Here is a 21,756-nt window from a genome sequence, read left to right as displayed (position 1 = left end):
AAAGCAAAACAAAGCTGTATTCACGTGTACCTTCCCACCAAGACACTAACATAGTTCAAACAGACTTCTCTCCTTTTTCTCTCTCTCTCCCCTCAAACACATAGCACAAGGCTAAACTTTGTTAAAAGGCTGCTTACTTATTATATTCTGAAAAATTGGTTTTCTTGTTTCCTAGCCATGCTTCTTTAAATCTGGACAGTACTTTAGTGATGAAACTTGTTCTTGGGTGCACATTTCCTGCATTGCCCTGCCTTGTTACTGTTGATAAAGGCTTTGGCCTTGGCACTGTAAAGCAAGAGGGAAAAATATCACCCTTGTGTAATCAAAGTGATGGCCGGCTGTACATCGTATTTCCCTTCTCTAAAATTACCTTCTCTTAAGACTGATGAAGGCAAACGGTACGGCTTGGCTCTCTCTACTGCCAGCTTCCTTTGAACTGTGGGAAGCACCTTGCCATATTGGTCTAATAGAGAATTTCTGGCAACTGCTCTCTCTCTCAGGTGAGGATCACGATCATTCTGACAACGGAAATGTGTAAAGCACGACGTTAACAATTTACAGGAAGTTCATTGCACAGAACTATCTCTGCTCGTTCTAACTGGGGCCTAAATTTGCTCTACAGCTACAGGAGAACACCTCTGCTGCACACAGCAAGTGCCACCCAGGAGCACACAGCAAGTTCACCTGGTAGTTTTAGATAAGTGCAAGAAGACTGGAATAAAAGTAGAACATAAAACTCCTAGTTAAAAGAACTGTGGCACTCTGCAGAGCCTCATTCTCATACACTTGTTAACACCTACAATTTTCAAATGGCTTATGGAAGAGCAGGCTGTCCCCTGGTTATCCTGAAATACAGATGTCTGAGATGACTGAATACACAGGGCAACTGCAAATTATGTTGGACAAAATGATGAGAAATTAAAACGAGTTAAGAAAATCTACCTACACACACCTTCTGTTCTGGAACACAGTTTTTACACACAGGACTTAAACCTTCCAAGACTACCTTGTAAGTTGGATTTACTGGAAAAATATACTTTTAAAAAAACAACACATGTATCAGAGAGCCCTAAGAGAAGTTCACATAACACAAAATTTAATCTGGATATTTTGAGAAACATAGGTTAGAATTTATGTCATAAAATTGGTACCATGAAACACAAGTGGTTTGAGAAAATAAAAAACCCAAAATCACAACTAAACCCCACTACATGTATTTTACCTGTCAAGCATCCAGACTGTTCTCAGCTAGAAAAGCAAGATACAGGAAGTGACATACAACATATTCTTTATTCCACAGAAAAAAGTGACACAAATAACTTCCATAGTCTAAGCCATAGATAACAGAGGGATTTGAGGAACTGAATGAAAAGATGGGATGGTAGAAAAGATACACATTTATTCCTAAGATGCAAACAAACTTTAAGTGGAGTCAACCATGGTCTGCAACATTTTATAAATTTACACGGCAGTTTGAAGTAGTAAAATTATTTCAGACAGCTTTTAGGTTCAGCTGTAACTTTGCACATAGGAACTTATTCCTAGTCTTTCAAAGAATGGTATAAAAGCCAAAGCAGGATTTTTATTGAGGACTATCAAAAGTGGTTAGTCACACCAACTGAAACCTGCACACTCAGCGGGATGTCTACCCTTACCGTCAGATTGGCCTTCATGGACTGATTCAGCTGGAGCGCTGGGATGTAGTTGGCACGCTGCAGATGGTGGACTAAAAGGAACTCACGATTCTGAACACCAGCATTGGTCTGTAAAAACTTCTCCAAACACTCCTGTGAGAAAGAACACGTTTCAAACATCTACTACAATTCTGCCTCTTCTCTTGCCAGAGACGATTAAGATTTTTTTGTTTCTTCTCCAAACTCACTTTTTCCGTGTCTGTGAAGGGCAGCTTCAGCAAATCCTCCATGAGCCCCATCTCCTGACAGATTTCATACATGTGCTTGAGCAGCTCTTCTATGGTTAACTTCGTGGTGTGCTGCTGCAACAGACCCCAAGCCTCCACCATGCACCTGGAGGTAAGTTTTTGGACATGGAAAGGAATAGGAACACTAGAGCCACCAAGATGCCCCACAGTGATGCTATTCATTCAAAGATCAAATGGATCAAATGGAAATGGAGGGGAGCCCCATTTGTAGCATCAGTTCTCCACATTTCCCAACATGTGGATGCCAAAACGGCAGGAGAGATTTCCTTACCTGTTGGACAACAACACGGTGAGGAACAGCCGCACTTCACTGCTGCTGGACATCGACGGCTTCATCATCTGGATGTACCTGAGGGCTCGCCTGTGCTCTCCCTGGCACATGAGGGATTGAATTATCCTCATGTGTTGCCATGACACAGTCTTGATTGTAGCTGGATGGAAGAGCAGGGCCAGGGAATTCTGGAGAAGTTGAGAGCAGCTTCATTACCACAGACTCACAAACCCGTGCAACAAACACGGGCAAAACTTTCTGCAGCAAGGCTGGAGGGGGGTTAAGCAAACTTAGATGTCTAACTAACAAAATGCTTGATCCAGGACACATCAATAAAAGTTCTTCAGTATTTGCAGGAAAGAAGGAATCAGCCAGAGAGAACAAAGTGAATGCTTTAAGAGGAACATTCAGATTTTTCTAAGTTAACAAAAGTCTGTGGACAAACATTGCTTTTTATAAATATATGAAATAATAAGTTACTCGACCAACAAATTGATTCTATTGACATGGTGACAAGTAAAGAACAACCTTCAGCATCAGAAGAACAGGTTGAAAAGTCACTTCTGCAGTCTTCTGTCTCAAATCTTGCTGCTACTTGCAGCACAGTTTCCACGGTTAAAAGTACCCAAAACACTCTTTTAGAAACAGTGCCCAACCAGTCTGCTGAAAACCTAACCATAGATGGCTTTGAAAATTCAAATATTAAAATTAATAAAGTTGATTATGCCTTTGTTTTAATCAATTTCCTGTCAAAGTAGTTAAAGCAAAATTTCAAATCATGACTTATTGCCCAAGATGTCAGAGCAGTGTTACAAAAAAGTTTCTAATGCTTCAACAGCTCCTAAGTACCAATCTTTAAAAATACTTTTATTGATTAAAGCTCTGCACTGCAATATCCAACTCAACTGTTTCATACTTACTTCATAATCATTGTGATCTAGAAGCCAAAACCCTTGAATAAGCTTAACGAGACCCCAAGGAATAGCAAAGGCAGTTGGAAAGGAGTCAATCGAAGTTTCTGTTTTATTTGGAAAGGAATGCATGATATCCAGCAGCAAGTAAATTGTCTGAGAGTATCTAATTAAGGTGAATAAATTGCTAAGGCCAAAAATTTATCACATTTAGCAAAACATAGTAATATGAAAATGGTAGGAAGCAGAACACCCTAATGTATTGATCTCGCCATTTTAAGGTATTGCAGCCTGTTGTATCGATAGTCACGTCCTAACCACAAATCAACATTCTGAATAAACAGCCAGAGAAACACTTGTGGATTTCTGTAAGGAAATCAAAAATCAGATATTGGATATTTAAATACTGCTGTTATAAACTCAGGCTCCTGCTTCAGTCAGTTAATCTACCAGCTGGACATCCAAAACACTTGAACATCCAATGCTTAATTATTAAAAAAACAAGTTCTACAGCTGTTTTGTTTTCCTCACTTCCTGACTTCACAAAAAACCACAAATTATGGTACCCTTACAATGCAACTTAGCACTGTCTGATTGAAACTGTGTTTAAAACTGTATGTGGATCCCTCACTCAATGTCTCATCTTCCCTTTCTGACATCCTTTGTTAAGGACGTGTTCTAGTAAAGCAGCCCTGGAATACTACAACCATTTTTAACCCCCTTGCTCTCCAGGCTCCCCTCATGGTTTAGCCAACAAAGGCAAGCCTGCATGTTCCAGCAGCTCAAAAATTAGGTTTCTACCCAATGACTGTTCTCTCCTCCCTCTTTATTATTCTGTGTGCCTGCACTTCTAACACACACAAAAAAGCAAACATTGTTAGCTGGGCTGCGAGACAAATGATTTTGGCAAAAATCAGCTACTGGAAAACCACTGTTACAAATCCTTTTGCTCTGAAGCAGCACATTTCAGGGCACCATTCTAACTCACAGTCCTTTGCTACATATAGGAGTGCTTTAAAAAATTATAAACTGTGTTGAATTTTGAGAAAAACTAAGGGAGGATTTTATCTTGAATATTTTAGGGAACATATTTTCTTGTATCAGAAAAGACTTTGCGAAAAACACCTGGTGACAAACATGGAAGAACATTCATGTGCACACACTGAAGAGGTAACAACAAAATCTGCAAAGGATACAATTGCATGTTTGTCACTTTCTTCAATGCTTTCTAGCAAATAGAGATCCAGCAGTGCCTGAAATGAAAGATGAAAAGGTTTTCTAATGCTCCTGTCTTTCAGAGTCCCTGGCTTTAGGGGACTGCTGCTGCTGCTGCTGCTGGGGTTTTCAGCGAACAGAACACTCACGTGTAAACTGACAGGTGGGTATTTCCCAGTGCCGCCTTCATCTCTCTGCCACAACTTCTCAACTTGCTCTCCCAGCTGGGAAACCATTCCATCAATCATCAAGCAGTCAGAATCCCACCTTCCTCTGCAACAAAAGAGAGCAAGGGTTTGGACAGAGGAAAACACTCATTCCAGCCTCTCAGTGTCACAGATTTCTGACTCGGAGGAAAGATGCTCCTTAGGTCACAATGAATTAATGAGGCAGTCCAAAGCAGAAATCAAGAGAAGAGCTGCAGTGACTGTTTGGGTTCCAGGTTTGCTTTCCTGCTCTGTTATGTGGAATGCCAAGGAAGTGCAGACAAAGGGTTTTAACTGCCAAAGTAACCATGCTCACCCAGTCTAACTAACAGTGCAGGCTTTCTAGAGATTTCCTGTAAGTCTTACCTTGATAAGCGCTGGAGTTTCTGTCGGTGACCCGTATAGTAGCTCTGAATCAGAGGGTAATTGTAGAAAGGTCTGGACAAATGCATATGGTCATCTACAGGAGATAAAGTAAAAGCAAGTTAAAGAAGTAAGACCACGTTTTTCAACTACAACTTTGGACTAGACAGACAGAAACCACACAACCTCAAGAAACCTCCAACTCTCAAAGAATCCATGTTTCTGCCTTTGCTAAAAGAGAACTAAGATAAAAGGCTCAACTACTTCTTCTTGTCTCAAGATCAGTTTCAAGTTTGCAGCTGATGCAGCGTTCAGAGCACGCAAGGTAAGCTCACGGCCACTCCTAAATAAACAACTCTTTTGTCGGTTTGGAATGGTTTTTGAATGTGTCTGTGAGCATCTGTCAGACAATTAAGGCTGACAATGGAATTTATAAGGTGTCTAATTTCAGAGCATTTCCAAGGTGTATTTTCACCTCCAGCAATACACAAAAGGTTCCAAACATGCAGGTACTGCTTTTACTCTCAAAACAAGTGTTCTGGCAATACAGGTTCTGCTTACCTAAACCCTCAGGCAGGAGACTGGATCGACAGAACCAGATCACCACTTGTGCATACAAAGAAATGAGGCTGGTTACCACCTGCTTATTTGTCAAGTCTGTAAAACCTGAAAAAAAGGCAAAAGATTATTTGGATATTGCAATTCCTCTCCTTTTTACAAAACTCCCTTCAGCAGAACAAATAGAAAGCCTAAAAAAACATGGTGGAACTCTTTTTACTTGTATTTGTCCCCCCAGATCACTTCTGAATTTGAAAAAACAAAACACCATTCACCCACCCCCAAAAGAAACCAAGCACTACAAAGAAACAGACTCACTAAAAATTAAAATTTAAAAAAACCCAAACCTTATCAATTAGATTTACTCAGGAAAAAGCCATTTGTTTCCCGTGTAGCAGAGATTATTACTTTAGCAAAGGGAGCCTCTTCTTTTGCCCACACCATGCCAACAACAATTAATAAAATCAGAAGCCAAAATAACTCAAGGAACTTGCTTTACACATTACTCATTTCAGCTTCCTTTATATTTTCCAGCAATTTGCACACAGCTATCGATCACGAGCTAAGAACTAGGAACACTTCTCAGCACTGCCACACTCAGTTGCTGTTAAGTGCCACCCAGGTGCTTACTCAGCTCACTGCTGAAGCAATGTAGCCTCCCCTACCCAGCCTCATGACCTCCACAACAAGCTGCTGCCCTGAACTCAAAGCATCTTAAATCACAGTCCCAGCTTCTCAGACTTAAGCCCCTCCTCCCAGCTCAATCTGACACTCTCCCAGCCATCCAAAACAACAGCAGCTCCTGTCTCCACAGTTACAACCCAAGCATCCTTCCAAACCTTAACAAACGGACCCAAGGCTTAGCAGTGCTTTCACCAACCTTTCTCAGTAAGCTCTCGGGCTTCTGTTAGAAAACAGTTCAGGACTGTGCTGAGGTTGCTCAGAAGCAGCTGGCAGTGCTGAAGGGACTGTAGTGTCTGGGGGTCAATGAAGTTGCAGGAGCCGTCAAACAGCGGAACACCTTGTCAAGGATGAATATCAAATCATCAGTCAGCAGAGCAACTGCAGACTTCCAGAGGACACTTCAACAACCACACAACACTTAGAGAACACTTAAAGAAGCAGTACCATATACCGGCAGATTACTGAATAGGATCCACTACAAAGAATGACCTGAGCTTTCAAAAACGACCACACCAGTACTCACATATTTGGTCCAGTTCATCTTTTGTACAGATCACTTTGCTCCACGTCCACTCAAGAACAAACCGTAAATTTACAGCAGAACTTGGCTGCTCTGTAGAAAGAGAAAACAAAAAGGACGTGAAGCCACAATTTCTCACCAAAACAGACAGAACATAAAAACACTGGAAGCAGCATTACCTTCAGAAGTCCAGTGTTTAATGCATCCCGTCAGAAGTTCTAAAGAACCTGTCTGCACAGCAGCTGACAACACCGCTTCTAACTGCTCCTCCTAAGCACAACAGACAAAAGCAAATCACAACCTCACCTACTTTTCATTCCCGAGCCATCGACACAAGTGTTTGTTTCTAACTGGATACTCATTCAGACATCACAAAGTCCACTGGTGCAAACGCAACTAATTCCCGATTCTTGATTCTTTCTGAATTCCAGCCACGGGCTGGACTGATTGCTGGTTTGAGGAACACAGGAAAGTGTTCCTCTGACATTTCAACCTCACACAGGCTAATGTTAATCTCTATTTCTGTGCCTTGGGGTTTCAGTTTCCATTTACTGAGTCCCAGTTAACTATTTGCAGTAACATCCTCTGCTCATACCCATGATGCACTTTGGGCACCCCCCTTTGCCATCAGGAACACGTGAAGGGGACAGAGCAAACACAACTGTGTTTGCATGGAAACAGTGAAGCTGAGGCCAAGCAGCTCCCAAGACCAGCAAGACATGAAGCAGCTTTGACAGCCAAAACATTAAGCTACAATTTGTTAAAGTACCATAAAGAAGTGAAACATTTCAGTTCTAATAGGCAGAAATTTCTGTTCAAATTCTGTATTCTAATGCCATGGCAATCCTCGAGAGGGATAATGCACAGGCATGCACACACACGGCAAATAAGCTTATTTCAGCTGGTGTTCAGACATTTCTTTCAGGTGAAATGATCCTGCATACAATTTTTCATTTTTTCTTCCCTCTATTTTCTTTTAAACAAATCAAAAAGTTTGTGTTCTAGGTAAAAACATTACATTTAAGAGCAATTTCTACATATTAAAAGACATACAGATATTTCCATTGTTTTCTGAAAATGCATTTCAGGCAAGGAAACATGCCAACTACCTCTTAGGGTACCAAACAAAATTCCAAGCTTCTTGACCCTAATTCTGAAATTTTTCTTTCTAGTATTCAAAAGCAATCCCTGCTCAATGCAGTCTCTGAACAATATAATCACAGTTCAGCAAAGGTCATCATAAAATGTCTTGCTTTCCCAAGTAATTTCCAAACCAGAGTTGACATCAGAACATCTAATCAGAATGTAAGAGCCTACATCAGGCTTGCAAAATAAACATTCTATGGGCTGGGTCAGCTTGCCAAGAGGGCTGTTCCCAGTCAAACTTGGAGTTTGCATATTATTACTTCTGCTACCTAATGTCAAAACCTGCCTGTCAGAGCAGCTTCCAAGTCACATAAAACTCAGATGGCAATGTCTTGTAGCCTCTAGAGCCTTCAGATAAGATGGATGTATTCCCCCTGGATTCCCCAGTGTACACTCACCTGACTCAAACTGGATGGCTGGACATCAACCAGTCTTGGAGACAGCAAGCCAGCTACAAGACACCGAGTGTAGCTGTCACAAATGGCTTCACTTATTAAAGGACCAGATTTCTTCAAGAACTTCAAGGTCTGAAACATCAATCAAAACACACAGATTTAAGACAGCATTCAATCACTAGGGTTCTGTCTTAAAAACAACAGCCAAACTAACAGTTTCAGTTTATAGACAATATCCTGTGAAAGAAAATACTAACCTTTGCAATGCTAAAGGAAGTATTTTCCAGCCTGTCTGTTAATACCCGAGCCCTGGTATTTTCCCTGACACAAATTATATTCTGTAGAAGTTAAAACTAACACACAACTTTAAACCACACTTCTGTGCTTGTTTGTGCCAAAGATGATTTACATGGGTATATTTAGTGAGCTGGAACTTAATTTGAAAGGATTTGTCACAAGCTGTGCAGTGGCTCAGAAGTTATAATTTGGCCAAGGTTGGGAGAAAAAACATGCATTTCCTTAATAATTCTGAAACAGTTAAATAACTTCTCCCTTTCTCCATGCTGTCCTCCTTTCTCAAGTTCATCGGGGTCCATACCCTAACTCCACGCTGTGCAGACAGTACAAAGAAGAAAACGCTTTCCCCAACTTCCACCACACCCTTTCTTCCTACTACAGCAATGCTGCATTCCTTTCCAGCCATTCAATCCCTGCTCTGCCTCCCTAGAACAGCACTATTTGCATGAAACTGGCAGGATGTGACTGCAGTTATGCATGTGGATGGGCTGTGTGAGCATAAAGTGGTCTCTGACACTCAAAGCACTGCAAGAGAGAAGCTTGAAAAGGTTCATCTCTGGACAGTCTCAACAGAGATACAGCAAAAAAGTCACCTCCTTCTGGAAGCCGGTGCAAGTCATGTGAACAACTCCCGAGCTGAGCAAGCACGTAACATCTGCAGAAACAAGAACGTTTGACAGACATTGTTACCTTATCACCAGTTTGTGCTTTTTCAATAGTGCCCTCTGGAAAGACAAACCTCGAGCAGCCCTTGCCTTCAGCAGATCACCTACAAACTTTCTTTAAAAAGTACTTACTGTCTGACCGTAGAAACTTAAGCTCCAGTGCCACCCAGATGCTGTGCTTTGGGCCTCAGCTCCAAGTCATTTCATTTTATGACCATCACCCCTTCCCAGGCTGTGTTACAGAAGCCCCAAAACCCAAAAGTCAGCAGCCTGTCAGATATGTTGCACAAGCTAAATACCTTGTCAGGACAGGTAACCAGGTTGGAGAAGGTTTGTGGGGGTTGTTTGGTTTGGTTTTTGTGTGACAAACAATGAACAAGAAGGAGAACCCCTAAGTGGCATTTGACCTCAACTGAAGCTTGTCACTATTCAAATGAAAAGCACTGAAATACCTACCAAAATTATAGGTGCTTGGATTGAAAAACTGTTCAGGCGGTGGATAAGAAGGAGGAACCCCCCGACTTAGACTACGCTCGTGTACCAGAATATCCAAAATGAGGTTTGGAGAAGTCATGCTTATTACAGGATCCAGTGACCACAGTGCAAAATAGGGGCAATCATGACGGAATTCTTCTGGCCTTAAAGAAAACAAGTGCATAAGCTCAACAGAGACTTTCAAATTAATCCTTTGTAGGGATATTGAAAGCAACTTAACTAAAACCTACCTCAGTGAGTCTGGCATTTGAGCATGATACCAGCGATTGATGTCAAACACACCCAAGTAAGTAGATGGTTTTCCCTGACCATAGGTATTCACTTGCCAACTGAAGATTGATACACTGGTGTCAGGAGAGATTACTGTCAAAGAGAAGACATTGTTTCTTGTTGTAGAAAATATGAGATATTTACTCTCATGAAACTCACAAAGTACAACACTTTACCAGGAATAATTAAAAATAATATGGAATAGCAACCATCTCTGCAATATGTTTCAGTCATACTGCATCTTTTTCTTGTTCAAATTATACTTGTTCCTAACAAAATCAAATACACAATTATTAATTACTTAGGGTTTACATGCTGTGTGAATAATTTGGGGAAAAAACATGCTAGGAACACAAATTGCTGTTTTTAGAAAGCACACTTGTAAATTATCTCATACAGTTGTATCACTCAGCTAGCATGATTGATATATACGAAGTCTAACGAGTCACAGTAAAAGAACAAAATTATCAGACTTAATAAATAATACTTAAAGATATGAACAGGAAACTGGAATAGAAATTTTAACATAAAAATTTCCCAATGTTCTATTCTAGTTCTCCCAATAAGCAGAATGTTCTGTGTTGTCTGGGGACAATGCATTCTTGTGGCAATACAAATGGCCACTCTAAGCTCTGAGAATACAACTGACACCAAGCTGTGGTGGTCAGGCACCAAAGCTTAATGCCTCACTCTAGTTAGGATGAGAGCCCATAACCCCCCAGTTCCACAGTTTACATATTTTTGTAAGATTGGTCCATGTTTTCCCCACCCCATTTTATGTTTAAGTCTATGTCTATTTATTTCCCTTACATTAATATAAGTTCTAGAAAGTTCTATTAGACTCGACACCCCATTGGCTCCTTCCCTTAGTCCCGCCTATGTGTTAATCCCATTGGTTCCCTTGCTCTCAACCCCGCCTCCTATCCCATATCCCATTGGCTGTATCCCTTATCCCTGCCTTTCCTAGCCCCACTATAAAATTCCTGGACACCCTCAGATCCTTGGCTCTTTCTCCCTACCCTTTCACGTGAGTAAACCTTCTGCATGGAACCTACACGAGGAGTCCCTTCTCTCTACTTCTTTGCCTCCACCTGCGTGCCCTCACACCCTGCTTGGAGACAGCTTCCTCGGGTGAGGAGCTCATTCTCTCCTGCGTCCTCTCTTTTTGTGTGGACCGCCTAGGACCAGTCAGGTTGCGGCTAGACCTCCGGGCTGTCTTTGAGCTGGCGCGCAACGTGACACATTCTCTAGATGTAAAACAAAGTATGTGAATATCATTTACTCTAATAGAGCAAGGAACAAAAAGAAGGCCGTATGTTGAGCAAAATGTTTCTCTGTTCTCTCTTCAGTTCATCACTACCATTTAGGGATCCTCACACACTTTGCTGTGTCTCATTGTGAACTTCTGTGCCATTTTGTCAGCTTCTGAAACTGCCTTTGCGTAGAAAAATTACCTTCACAATTCAGAAGACAACTTCACTGCTAGCCTCAACACACATCCAACAGAAGCTAATGTGTGCCTAGAAATTAACTTGAGCAGGTTCTGAATAAAATCTAATTAGAAACCATCAGAAAACTAACGGTTTTTTGCCATGCCTCATACTTGATAAAAATGAGACAGAAAAGGTTCTTGTTGTTATTTTGGGGATTTGGGGTTTTTTAATGTGGTGGGGTGGCTCATGTTCAGCCAGCTGTCATGTAGAACTCCTAGGTACTTTCCACCAGGCACATTTCCAGCCACTTTTTCCCAAGCTTGTAGCATTGCAAGAAGAGTCTGAACCTCATACAATTTGCCTCAGTCCATCAATCCAGCCTGTGCAGATCCCTCTGCAGAGCCTTCCTACCCTCCAGCAGATCAACACACTTCTCCAGGCTGGCGTCATCCCAAACTTACTGAGGGTGCACTCGATCCCCTCATTCAGATCATTGATAAACACATCTCACAGGACTGGCCCCAGTTCTGAGCCCTGGGGAACTAGATTCACTAGATGCAGCCAGAGGTTTGAGCAGGATAAAAAAAAAATCAGGCAACACTCCTAAGCAATAGACAGAATGATATTACTGTTCAATGAAGACAACTGCCAGAACAAGCTGACTGACCAGCATTATGCAGATGACCCTGTACACTGCTCTAGCATCCCAGCAAACATAAAATAAAACCTACTTTTTCCCTTAAAGAATGATGTTCAGAGGGATAAGAATTCTCACATAACTTAAGCACCCAGGTTTTTTTTAAATAAGCCCAACAAGGTTAGCTAGACGAATATTTAAGACTTCAAGATTGTGAGTATAGAACAGTATTCATTGCTTAGATTCCCAAATCATGTAGTTTAGAATAACCAAACAGGGACATCAGAACAAACCTTCATTAATGCTATCCTCTCTGTCAGCATGGTTGTGAAGTTTTTCTATGGTCTGAAAGCTGAGGAATTTAGTATTGCTGGTCTGCCCTCTCCAGGGAAAGATGCCACCACTGAGGTCTAAACTGAAGAGTTTGACACAGTATTTAAAACCCTAGGGGAAAAAAATGAAGAAGAGAGGAAAGGTCAGTTTGAAATAACAACATACATATGAATATGAAACATAAATTCATAAATATGAAACAATGCAATATCTGACATGCTTACTATACTGCATGTTTCCTGTCAATAGGAACTACATCTGACATGCAAGAGAATTAAGTGTCAAGTCATAATGGGCAAGTTTGGCTGTAAAGGCTTTTGCACATTTTCAAAATCTAGCATTTCCCTAACATTAGTCTAGATCTAAAATGTGTTGCAGAATTCCTTGCATCATCAAGATGTCTTTACCTGAATATAGAGAGACATCTGAAACAATGCAACACATCAGCACACAAAGTCTTTGCTCCATGTTTTGATCACAGAACCTGACATTACAGCAGCTAAAGGTCTGTCACGAGACGTTATCGATAGGCACATCAATAGAGTGAACACCCATCTCTCTAGTAATGATGAGAACTTCCTAGAGATTAACAATCTTCTTTCAAACCACATAAGCTCTTATCAGCTCCTCCTCTAATCTTGTAGGCAACTACTGGGTGAAATATCCCTCAATTCCTTATCGAGAGGACATGGGATGAACATGGACAATGTGTTTAAGATTCCAAACTACTACAGAGTAAGCAAACTGCTTTGAAATATACAGAAACACATATGCAGAAAGGATGGCCCTGAACCTCTGCCACCACCACTTTCTAAGTAAGCATTAACCCAAATACTGTCTTTCAGTACAGCCTTCATTCAACCTGTCTACCATACAACATGTGAATGTGTGTGCATTGTGGACAAATAGCAGCTCTACAATTAAAAAAGCCCAACAAAACACCAAACTAAAAAATCAGCAAAATCCCTACCAAACAAAAAACAAGCTTCCTAAACTTTCAGAGATCTAAAATGAACTGGCATGAAAGCACACATTCTCAATCTATACATTTAATTCATCTAATCTGAGAAGAGACAAACTTTCTCTTAATGGTTCCAGAAAATGCTACAAATAAAAACAAAATGTGTCTAAAATAAACAGATTAAAAAGTCTTTCATTTCTGAAAAGAAAAAATGGTAAAATTTGCCCTAAAGCATGCACATTCCATTCTCTTTTATTCAGGAATTTTAGAAATAACAGATACACATGCACAGCAGCTAAGAAAAATCAAAACCATCTCTTTGAAAAACTAGCATGAAGCCTAAGCAAAGAATCTCATCTTTCTTATAAAATGACTAAAATAATTTTTAATAAAAGATGCTGTCCTGAACAAGATGTCCACCATACCAAAGAACAGTTCCATAAGATAAAGCACTATAATTCCATAAACCCATCAGGCTTTCATTTTAATAACTAGAAATTTCAGCTTTCATTCATATACAAAGAGCCAACTTAACTGATACTCAGGGAAACTTTATCTTTTCATCTCTCACATATAGGCCTGTCTTACCTCATATGTGACTTGTCCTGATGACAGGTGTTTCCTGTCACCAAATGCTAACTGCAACAGATGTAAACTCACAGCATTCCCTTCCCTGAAAAAAAGTATAAATGAGGAGATTTGATTACAAAGCGGCTTTACAATCCTCATTATCATTTTATTAGATCTAGGCTGAAACTTACTTAAGAGCATGCTCTTGCTGAAAAGAAAAACACTGCTTCCCAAAACATGATAATTGGTCCCATTCAGCCAGTAAAACAGAAAGCAGGAAATTTTGACACTAACAGCTTCAGGGGTAAATGCTAACTATATCATTGGAAAGCTTTAATATGCGGTATGGACCTACAGTTGTTGGAAATCGCTTTTCACAGTAAAGCATTCTCCAGAAAAACTTCTTTAAAGTCAAACTTAAGAAGACTGCCACTCTGTGAGCAGCTGGGCTAAGCAGCTTGCTGATGCTGAGAGAGGAAGGTATATTTGTCCCTTTCCCACCAAAGTTACAGTCCCTCTCTTGCATGCACTGCACCCTTCCACGCTCTGACTTATTCCTTATCCCAGCTGGAAACCATTGATTTGCTTGCTGAACACTGTTCATTTTCTGCTAGGGAAGCTGAACTGGCACACAAGGACTCCAAAGACTTCTGAAGCTCTTATGAAGCAACCAGTAATACTGTCATTACCCTCCTTTAGGGACAGCTGTATGTGTCCAAATATCAAAAAAAAAAAAAAAAAAATTAGCAAAATCAGTCGCTTATGGTAATTTTTATTTACCTTTGTTGTGTAGACTGAACAGCCCACAAGTAGCAACAATTTTGAAGATCACTCTCAGGCTCTTGAAAAGTAAGAGCACAGACAGGAATCCTCCCTCCTCCAAGCTGAGTGTAGTGCCTACAGGGTTGCAAAAAAAGAAAAAAAAAAAAAGACAAGAAAAGACAAATAATTGAGTCAAGCAAGTGACTATTTTTTATGCAGCAGTCAAGGTGAGGAGATTTCTGTCCATCAAAGCAATAACCTCTGTTTATGTCCTCCACTGCCCCAGGAAGAGGAACAGAAATTATTCAGTTCAGCTGTTGGGGAAAAGACTGTTCCTATTGTTGAAGCCTACTTTAATATTGAACTTAAAATGCAGTAAATCTGAACATATTTAAAACAGCACCAAACAGAAGGAGCTTCTCATTTCTTTACTTGGACATTGTAACAAATTTTTTCTTCCAGACTTCTGAACTTCAGTTGTACCTTCACAATCTTTTCCTGACACCTAATTATGCCTCCACTCTCTATTTATGTATCAGTAATTTTTGGTGAGTCACTGTAGATTTGCTAAAGTAAACCCCTATCTGAATCTGGCCAAGTATTAAAGGTGAGATTGCTCTTCAGAGATTTGAAATAATCTCTTAATTTTTCTATTGTTTATAAATTTACATGCTTCTTACTCTCATCTCCAAGGCTTCCAAAGAAACTTTGGTTCATGTACATCCATGCCTTGGAATACATCAACCCCCTACTTCCATCAAGGGTGAAATGTAGGAAGAAGTATGCTTTCAGGCACAGATCAGCTACTGAATTATCATGTCTCACCAGTTTCATCCTGGTCACTTAAAAAAATGTAATCACCAAAATCACATTATTCACATACTGATGCCTTTCAGTGGATGCCCTAATTGCAGTAACTGGTTCTGAAAAATAATTTCTAAAACCTGTCTCATTGAAATACACACATTGCCTGGTTTTACTGAATACTACTGGACAGAACAAACTGACTTACAAAAATCAGATCTATCACATCCCTACTGTCTGACATGTCCCAATGCTTTCCACAAGTCCTCAATCCACAGGCACAGTAAGAAAACTATCCCAGTCCACTGCGGAGAAGGCGCTGCACTTAATCCATGTGTGAGTTATTTCAGAATAGGATTTCTGAACACTCCAAGGTTATAGCCAACATCCCACTCACAGAAAAAAGGTCTTCTGAAATGAATATATTTCAGAAGCAGAAAAATTGAGAGCACTGCACCTCCAAGCGTGACCTAGTGGAAAGGACTACTTACGCCCTCTTCAAAGTTTTCATATTCCCCAGTGACAAGTAGCCATCAGAAAAACCCACAACGAGCTGGTTGCTTCTGCTTATGTAGCACAGGGTTGATACTGCTGTTCCTGAAGGACTTCGTAATTGAAAACAGAGATGCCTCCCTTCTCTGGTCACAGCTTCTCTTCTCTGTGGAACTTCAGCAGGAATTCTAGTGACAACTTCTAGATCTACACACATAAAAGCAGGCAAGAAATGAATGTATTATGCCACTTCAGCTGCATTTGGAACTGATGTGATTATACAGTGTGTATAATCTAATTCTACTGTCCCAGGCAAAACACCCATTTCTGCAACACCTTTTTTGCTATTTCTGTTTCTGCACCTATTTAGAGAAAAGAAGGACTCTCCAATGGGACAGGTATTCTCAATCCTATTTCAAAACTGGGTACAACTGTAACCTTTCTAGACAAATTCATTTTTAAGGCCTCATGATGAAGCTATTTGAAGGGACATGAACTCCTGAAACCACTCTTACAACACCCAAAACAGTGGGCACAATCTGAAGACACAAATTGCAGTATTCATTCACCCAAATTCAGGGCTTTTGATAAACCAGATTTATTTCAAAACACAAGCCTAAAATTTGCCCAAAGTCATTAATGGAAACAGGAGAACCCTCTCAAGAAATATGGTACTTCCGACACAGCTTCCTATCAGGCAGCTGCACGGACTCAGATGGAAAAATTCCTACATCCCACTGGTACGAATCATAGGGACAAAGGGATCTGGGCAGCAAGAGGTGTTCTTAACATCAGGCGGAGTATTGAGCCACTCCCAATTTTTGGTCAGTTCAGGACCACACAATGCCAAACTGCCATCTGCAATCAGCAGTGTCAGAAATGTCAGCAGTCAGTCAGCACGCTGGGATCTTCACTGGGATACATGCTGGCTTTTGAAAAGAAACAAATTTTCTTACTTCTAAATTCAAGTTTAAAAACTGCAGCTTACCCGATGCTTCTACTTCATTCTGACTGCAAGATAAATCATCCAAACAAAGGTCAACCAGAAGGACATGGCCAACGTCTGTAGCCACCGCTGCCACTCCAAAGAGCCATCGCAGGCTCTGGTGCAGGTGCCGGGTGCTCACACTGGCTCCGCCGTCACTGCTGATGGGTTCGATGGCAGTCACCTGCGGGAAACTGCAGTCAACAGCAAAGCTCTTCTGACAAGCTCGAGAGTAATCACTCAGAAGGGAAGCTCAATTCACTCAGAAATGAAGCCAGCATTAGCACATCAGAAATAAGAAAGTAAATACAGGTTCGTAAGACTTAAAAACAAAGCATTGTTCCCAATTATACCAAGCAAAAAGGAAATTCATAGAAAGAAAGCTCTCTCCACTTAAATGGCCCATTCTGTCTTTACAGCTTACCAATTTCCATTTCCTACTTAGAAATAATTACATCTGAGAAGACACATGAAATCAATTACGTGCTAGAAGCTTTACTGTATGTATGGGACTTAAGTAAGAAAGACAAAGCTAAATCTAGTCCTTCCACTGCTCACAGCCCATCGGCACTGTGATACAGTCCAGGTCCTCTTTACCAAACATTTCACAGGATAAATCAGGGCTGCAAGGCAAACAAGGCAGTGGCCATGGGCCACAGCAGACACACCATTTCCATGGGAATGAAACATTCCTAGAAAGGCTTGGAGGGAGATGCTGGCTTAGTAAAATCTATGCTGGTCCTCACTTTGACTCATAATATCCAACAAAAATTTTAAATGCGTGCCAGCACTGTCACAGATGGGAAGGAAAACTGTAGAAGGCAGCCTAAACCAACAGCAACAGACCAAACAGGAACTTGCTCAGCCTGAGGCACGAGCTCTCTCTGCTCCCGGACAGGACAAGCAGTCCCCACAACCTCAGGACAAGGTGAAGACCCTTCAGCACCCACAGCACACCCAGCACAATACTGACTGCTCCAGCAGAGACCCAAGCACACCAAGGCTCCTGCACTAAAGCTGGACAACAGAAGAACAGGGGCTATCGATTGGCCTCTTACAAATGCAGCACCATGAAAACAGGCAGCTTTACAGCAACAACAAAGGTTTGCCTGAAAACAAAGAAGTGAGCATCACAAGGTGGTCCATCTTTTTTCTCCTCTCCCATATCAAGCATTTGCTTATGACTGTGCTGCCTGGACATCTGCTACACAATCCACCTTTTACCTTGGACACAAGAATTCCAATCTTAGAAGTACCTATAGTTATTTAAGAAACTCGGTTTTCTTTCAGAATTTTTATGATTCAGATTAAATCTCCAATCTTCTCTGCTGCTCAGAGGACTAGCAAAAGTATTTTGATGACTCAGATTCTTGAGCTCCAAGTCTTGGTGACTGTGATGAGGAAATACAGAACACATCTTGCTGCACAATTAGCCAAGGTTCAAGTGTTGCTGCTTCTAACTTTTCTGTTTAGGATATTTTTTTCATTGTACAACTAGATCTAAATGAATCTTTACTAGTTTTCCATAGAATCTTCCAAAAATGTTCCCCGGTTACTTCTATTTTCCATGTAGAAGCTCCTGAAATGACATATTTTTCCACTATGCTATGCACTGCTTTTTCCTATTCTCCTAGTGTACTGCCAGCTCATTCTGGGAAAGAACAAAGAAAACTCTTCTCAGCTCACTGAATCTGAATGCTGCCCTTCTGCCTCATAGAAACCAGGAAAAATTCGGAAAATACCATGCGACAGTTCTGAAATACGCAGTCGTTATATATCCACATGGAAAATAATACCAGAAACATGGTGCTCCTTAAAGCCTTAAAACAGAAAATGCAGAAAAGGGTGTGGAGAAAATGGCTCTCTTGGCTGGGTATTCTTAATTGACAACGTGTTAATGTAATACAGAAAACATACATCCTACAAAGAGACGTTCCAAAGCTTTTCCTCAAACAGGATTATGCAGCACCAAACAACACAAAATCTTTGTTCCCCCAAAAAGATACATACCCTTCTTGAAAGAGCAACTGCTTTAACCACTCTTGAGATCCCAAGGTCATAGAGACAGAGAACACTTCCCTCTGCTTCCTCCAACCCAACCAGGAGTCCAGTCCTCTTCTGCCAAGAAAACTCGGTCACCACGCGAACAGCGGGAGGCTGCTCGTTCACTCCGCTGAAGCGATACGCAGAGAGCCGCTCTCCCGTCACAGAGCTCACCACCTCCAGCTGAGGGCCACACGCCAGCCACGCCAGGCCACTTCTGCCTGCAAGGGAAAAGAAACATGACTGAACAAATCCCCAGCAGAGGAACTGCAACAACAGCGAGGCCGCTGTCACTGCGCCTTTCCCTCAAACGCGCCAAAGGGAGGAAGACCAAACTACCTACTTCTGGACAATGCTTTTAAATCACCCATTGCAGCCCTCAACCAGTACATCCTAAAATTAATAACCCCGTTCCTTTGCATTTGTACTTGTCATTCCTGCACTCAAGAACGTTGACTGTTTGGGATAAAGATTACAATAGACTGATCTCTAGCGTGTACATCATACTTGCCTTGCTTTTGCTAGAAAACACCTACATATGTACAGGAACACAAGTCTCAAAGCACACTTCAAATACAGCCCATCTAAACCAATTCATTTCCAGTTTAAGAATTTTGCTTGACACGTGACTACTCTGGGCAGGGATTTGGACAGGAAATTATCTTCAAATGGGCACTGCATTTCAACTTTTACACTTCAACAAGTGTTGTTTCACTGAAGAATTTAACACTTGTTCCTTCACTGGAGAACGTCAAGCTCAAAGGAAGGATCAGCTCCATTACTGCACTTACAGTCAGGTAGGTAAGATTCTATCTGGTCTTAACACAAGCCCAGACATCCAGACAGGCATCCAGCTCTACCTTCAGATCACCTAGAAAGTCAGCTAGCTAATCTGCTTAGCTGCTTTCAGCAACTCTCACTGGGTCCTCATCTGCATCCTATTAAATACCTTGGAAATACATGGGCAGCGCTTGAGCTGGTAGAAAGAAATCCATCCCAAAACAACACAATTTCTTCTTTGAAAACTGCCTTCTATTTCATTCAAAGCTGAGGAAGGCTCATTGACTCAGCATGGTCAGCTAAATTATTTTAATAGCACAAGATTGGAGCAGGCTGTTGCAATTTCTGTGTTCAATTCTATGAATGGTTTAATATTAGCATTTCTAATTGTTAAAAGATCCTGTTTGTGCTATCAGAACCTGATGCATCTTGACAAAACAAACCTGATTCTGTGACCCTGTGCTTCAGGCAATAACAACTTTATACCAGAACCAAATTTAAAGGAAAATGCTCACCTCCAGAAAACTTCCCACACAGCACAGAGTCTAGTGTGGTTTCATCTTCCCCAAGTGCCTGAACAGTCACCTCTGGAAACTGCAGCAGACTGCTCGTTACCTGAGCCGTTAGATCTCGCATTCTTCACTGTAAATAAAGAAAAAAAGGCAAAAAGAAAGACTCATGTTAGCCATAAATATCTTTGAGACTGACCCAAGCTTCATCAGTATGCAGCGACAAATCTCCTATACATCATCTGTAGCTCTTTCTGCTTAAAAAAAAAATGGAACTCAGGACAGTTTTCCATCTCACAGCAGAGCAAAAGGAGAATCTTGTGCTTTTCTGATGCCTCTGAGATCAACAAAAAGTGACACAGGGATGGACAAGATAAATAATAGGAAAGAGAACAACACACTGAGTTCAGGTCTACTCATCCAGGTTCGCAAGCTGTGATCTCAGAAAAATCGTATTTCAAAAAGTTTGTGCTCTCCAGGAAGCACAAACCTATAGCAGAAAATGAGAAGTAGAAAGGATTTCAGCACTCTATCCCAATAGCCCCAACAGCTAAGATTCTGTATCAGACGCAGACCAAAGATTTGACTTCCTTTTAAGTGAGAAAACAAACAAAACTAACAGAGATCAGAATTGGACATTAGAGCTAATTTACCCAGCTATCTGCTGTGGTTCTTGTCTGACACAACTCTACTTTCATCCAAGAGCTGCAGTCTGTCTAAGATAGCTGAGCAAGCAAAAGTTCCTGAAGCCTGTGCTGTGCCAATCTTGTCTCTACATTGCTTGCTTTACCCGGACAGAGAGACATAGGTGCCAAGGGTCTCAGTACAGAACTCCGCAGAGTGTATTTCACTGCTTGTCCCTCCCAGCGCAAGTTCTAGAATCTTGGGTTCGTAACGAAATTCTAGAAGGGCTTTCTGGAACCACTGGCAGTCATCTTGTCTGACTGCCCTGCTGCTCAAGCCAGCACCCACAGCAGGCTGCCCAAGCCTGTATCCAGATGGGTTTGGAACATGTTATTCTCCAACAGGCTTTTACAGCCAGCAAGCTGACAAGATCAACTGCAGAAACACCTGCAACCCATGCAACAGGCCCTGGCGGTCGGTGACTCTCTCCTAACTACTTAAGGATTCTATTCTCCCCACCACACCAGTAAAACAGTGTCACAGCAGGAAACGCCTGTCACCACTGTTTCTCCAAAACTGTATGTGACACCTTAATTCCCAGAGCAGCAAGTCACGCAGTCCTTGGCTGTCATCGCCCAGGCCTCCCGCAGACACGGCCCTGCCTGGCTAAGCAGCAGCCATGTTGTTGTCAGGCACTGCAGGGCGCAGTTCAGCCTCTACCGGCCGGGCGTGCCCTGAGGAGAGGTCGTGTTGGCTGCCTCCAGAAACAACGTATCCATCACCTGCAGCAGGGTACCCTGCGGGTTTGGGAGACGCTGTAAGAAAGACATTAAACTATTAGAGACCATCCAAAGGAGGGCAACGAAGATGGTAAAGGGTCTAGGG

At 41.4% G+C, this 21,756-nt stretch overlaps 1 protein-coding gene across 1 annotated transcript; it reads right to left on the bottom strand.

Annotated features, from left to right (window-relative positions):
• Positions 1-133: 133 nt before the first annotated feature.
• LOC125322943 (protein ELYS-like) lies at positions 134-20,374 on the bottom strand. Its single transcript, XM_048297362.1, has 24 exons — positions 20,254-20,374; positions 18,926-19,179; positions 16,919-17,099; positions 15,930-16,137; positions 14,653-14,769; positions 13,891-13,975; positions 12,302-12,452; positions 9,899-10,031; positions 9,630-9,811; positions 9,102-9,163; positions 8,215-8,343; positions 6,850-6,940; positions 6,674-6,763; positions 6,347-6,487; positions 5,470-5,574; positions 4,912-5,005; positions 4,489-4,612; positions 4,321-4,377; positions 3,134-3,280; positions 2,214-2,401; positions 1,883-2,027; positions 1,656-1,787; positions 371-518; positions 134-285 (listed from the first exon to the last, which is right to left on the bottom strand). Exons 1-24 carry the CDS (start codon positions 20,372-20,374, stop codon positions 134-136), a joined length of 3,237 nt encoding a protein of 1,078 aa, XP_048153319.1.
• Positions 20,375-21,756: the final 1,382 nt, after the last annotated feature.

Source organism: Corvus hawaiiensis, chromosome 3, assembly GCF_020740725.1.
Source record: "Corvus hawaiiensis isolate bCorHaw1 chromosome 3, bCorHaw1.pri.cur, whole genome shotgun sequence".
NCBI lineage: Eukaryota > Metazoa > Chordata > Aves > Passeriformes > Corvidae > Corvus > Corvus hawaiiensis.
This window is presented reverse-complemented; position numbering and strand designations above follow the sequence as displayed.

Bases quoted from the DNA above. Each gene is read 5' to 3' on its own strand.
- LOC125322943 (XM_048297362.1), bottom strand. From the start codon at position 20,374: ATGCGAGATCTAACGGCTCAGGTAACGAGCAGTCTGCTGCAGTTTCCA. The intron at 6,488-6,673 runs GTGAGTACTGGT...ATCCTTGACAAG, and splicing joins AGATGAACTGGACCAAATAT to GTGTTCCGCTGTTTGACGGC. The intron at 2,402-3,133 runs GTAAGTATGAAA...CAACTTCTCCAG, and splicing joins TAGATCACAATGATTATGAA to AATTCCCTGGCCCTGCTCTT.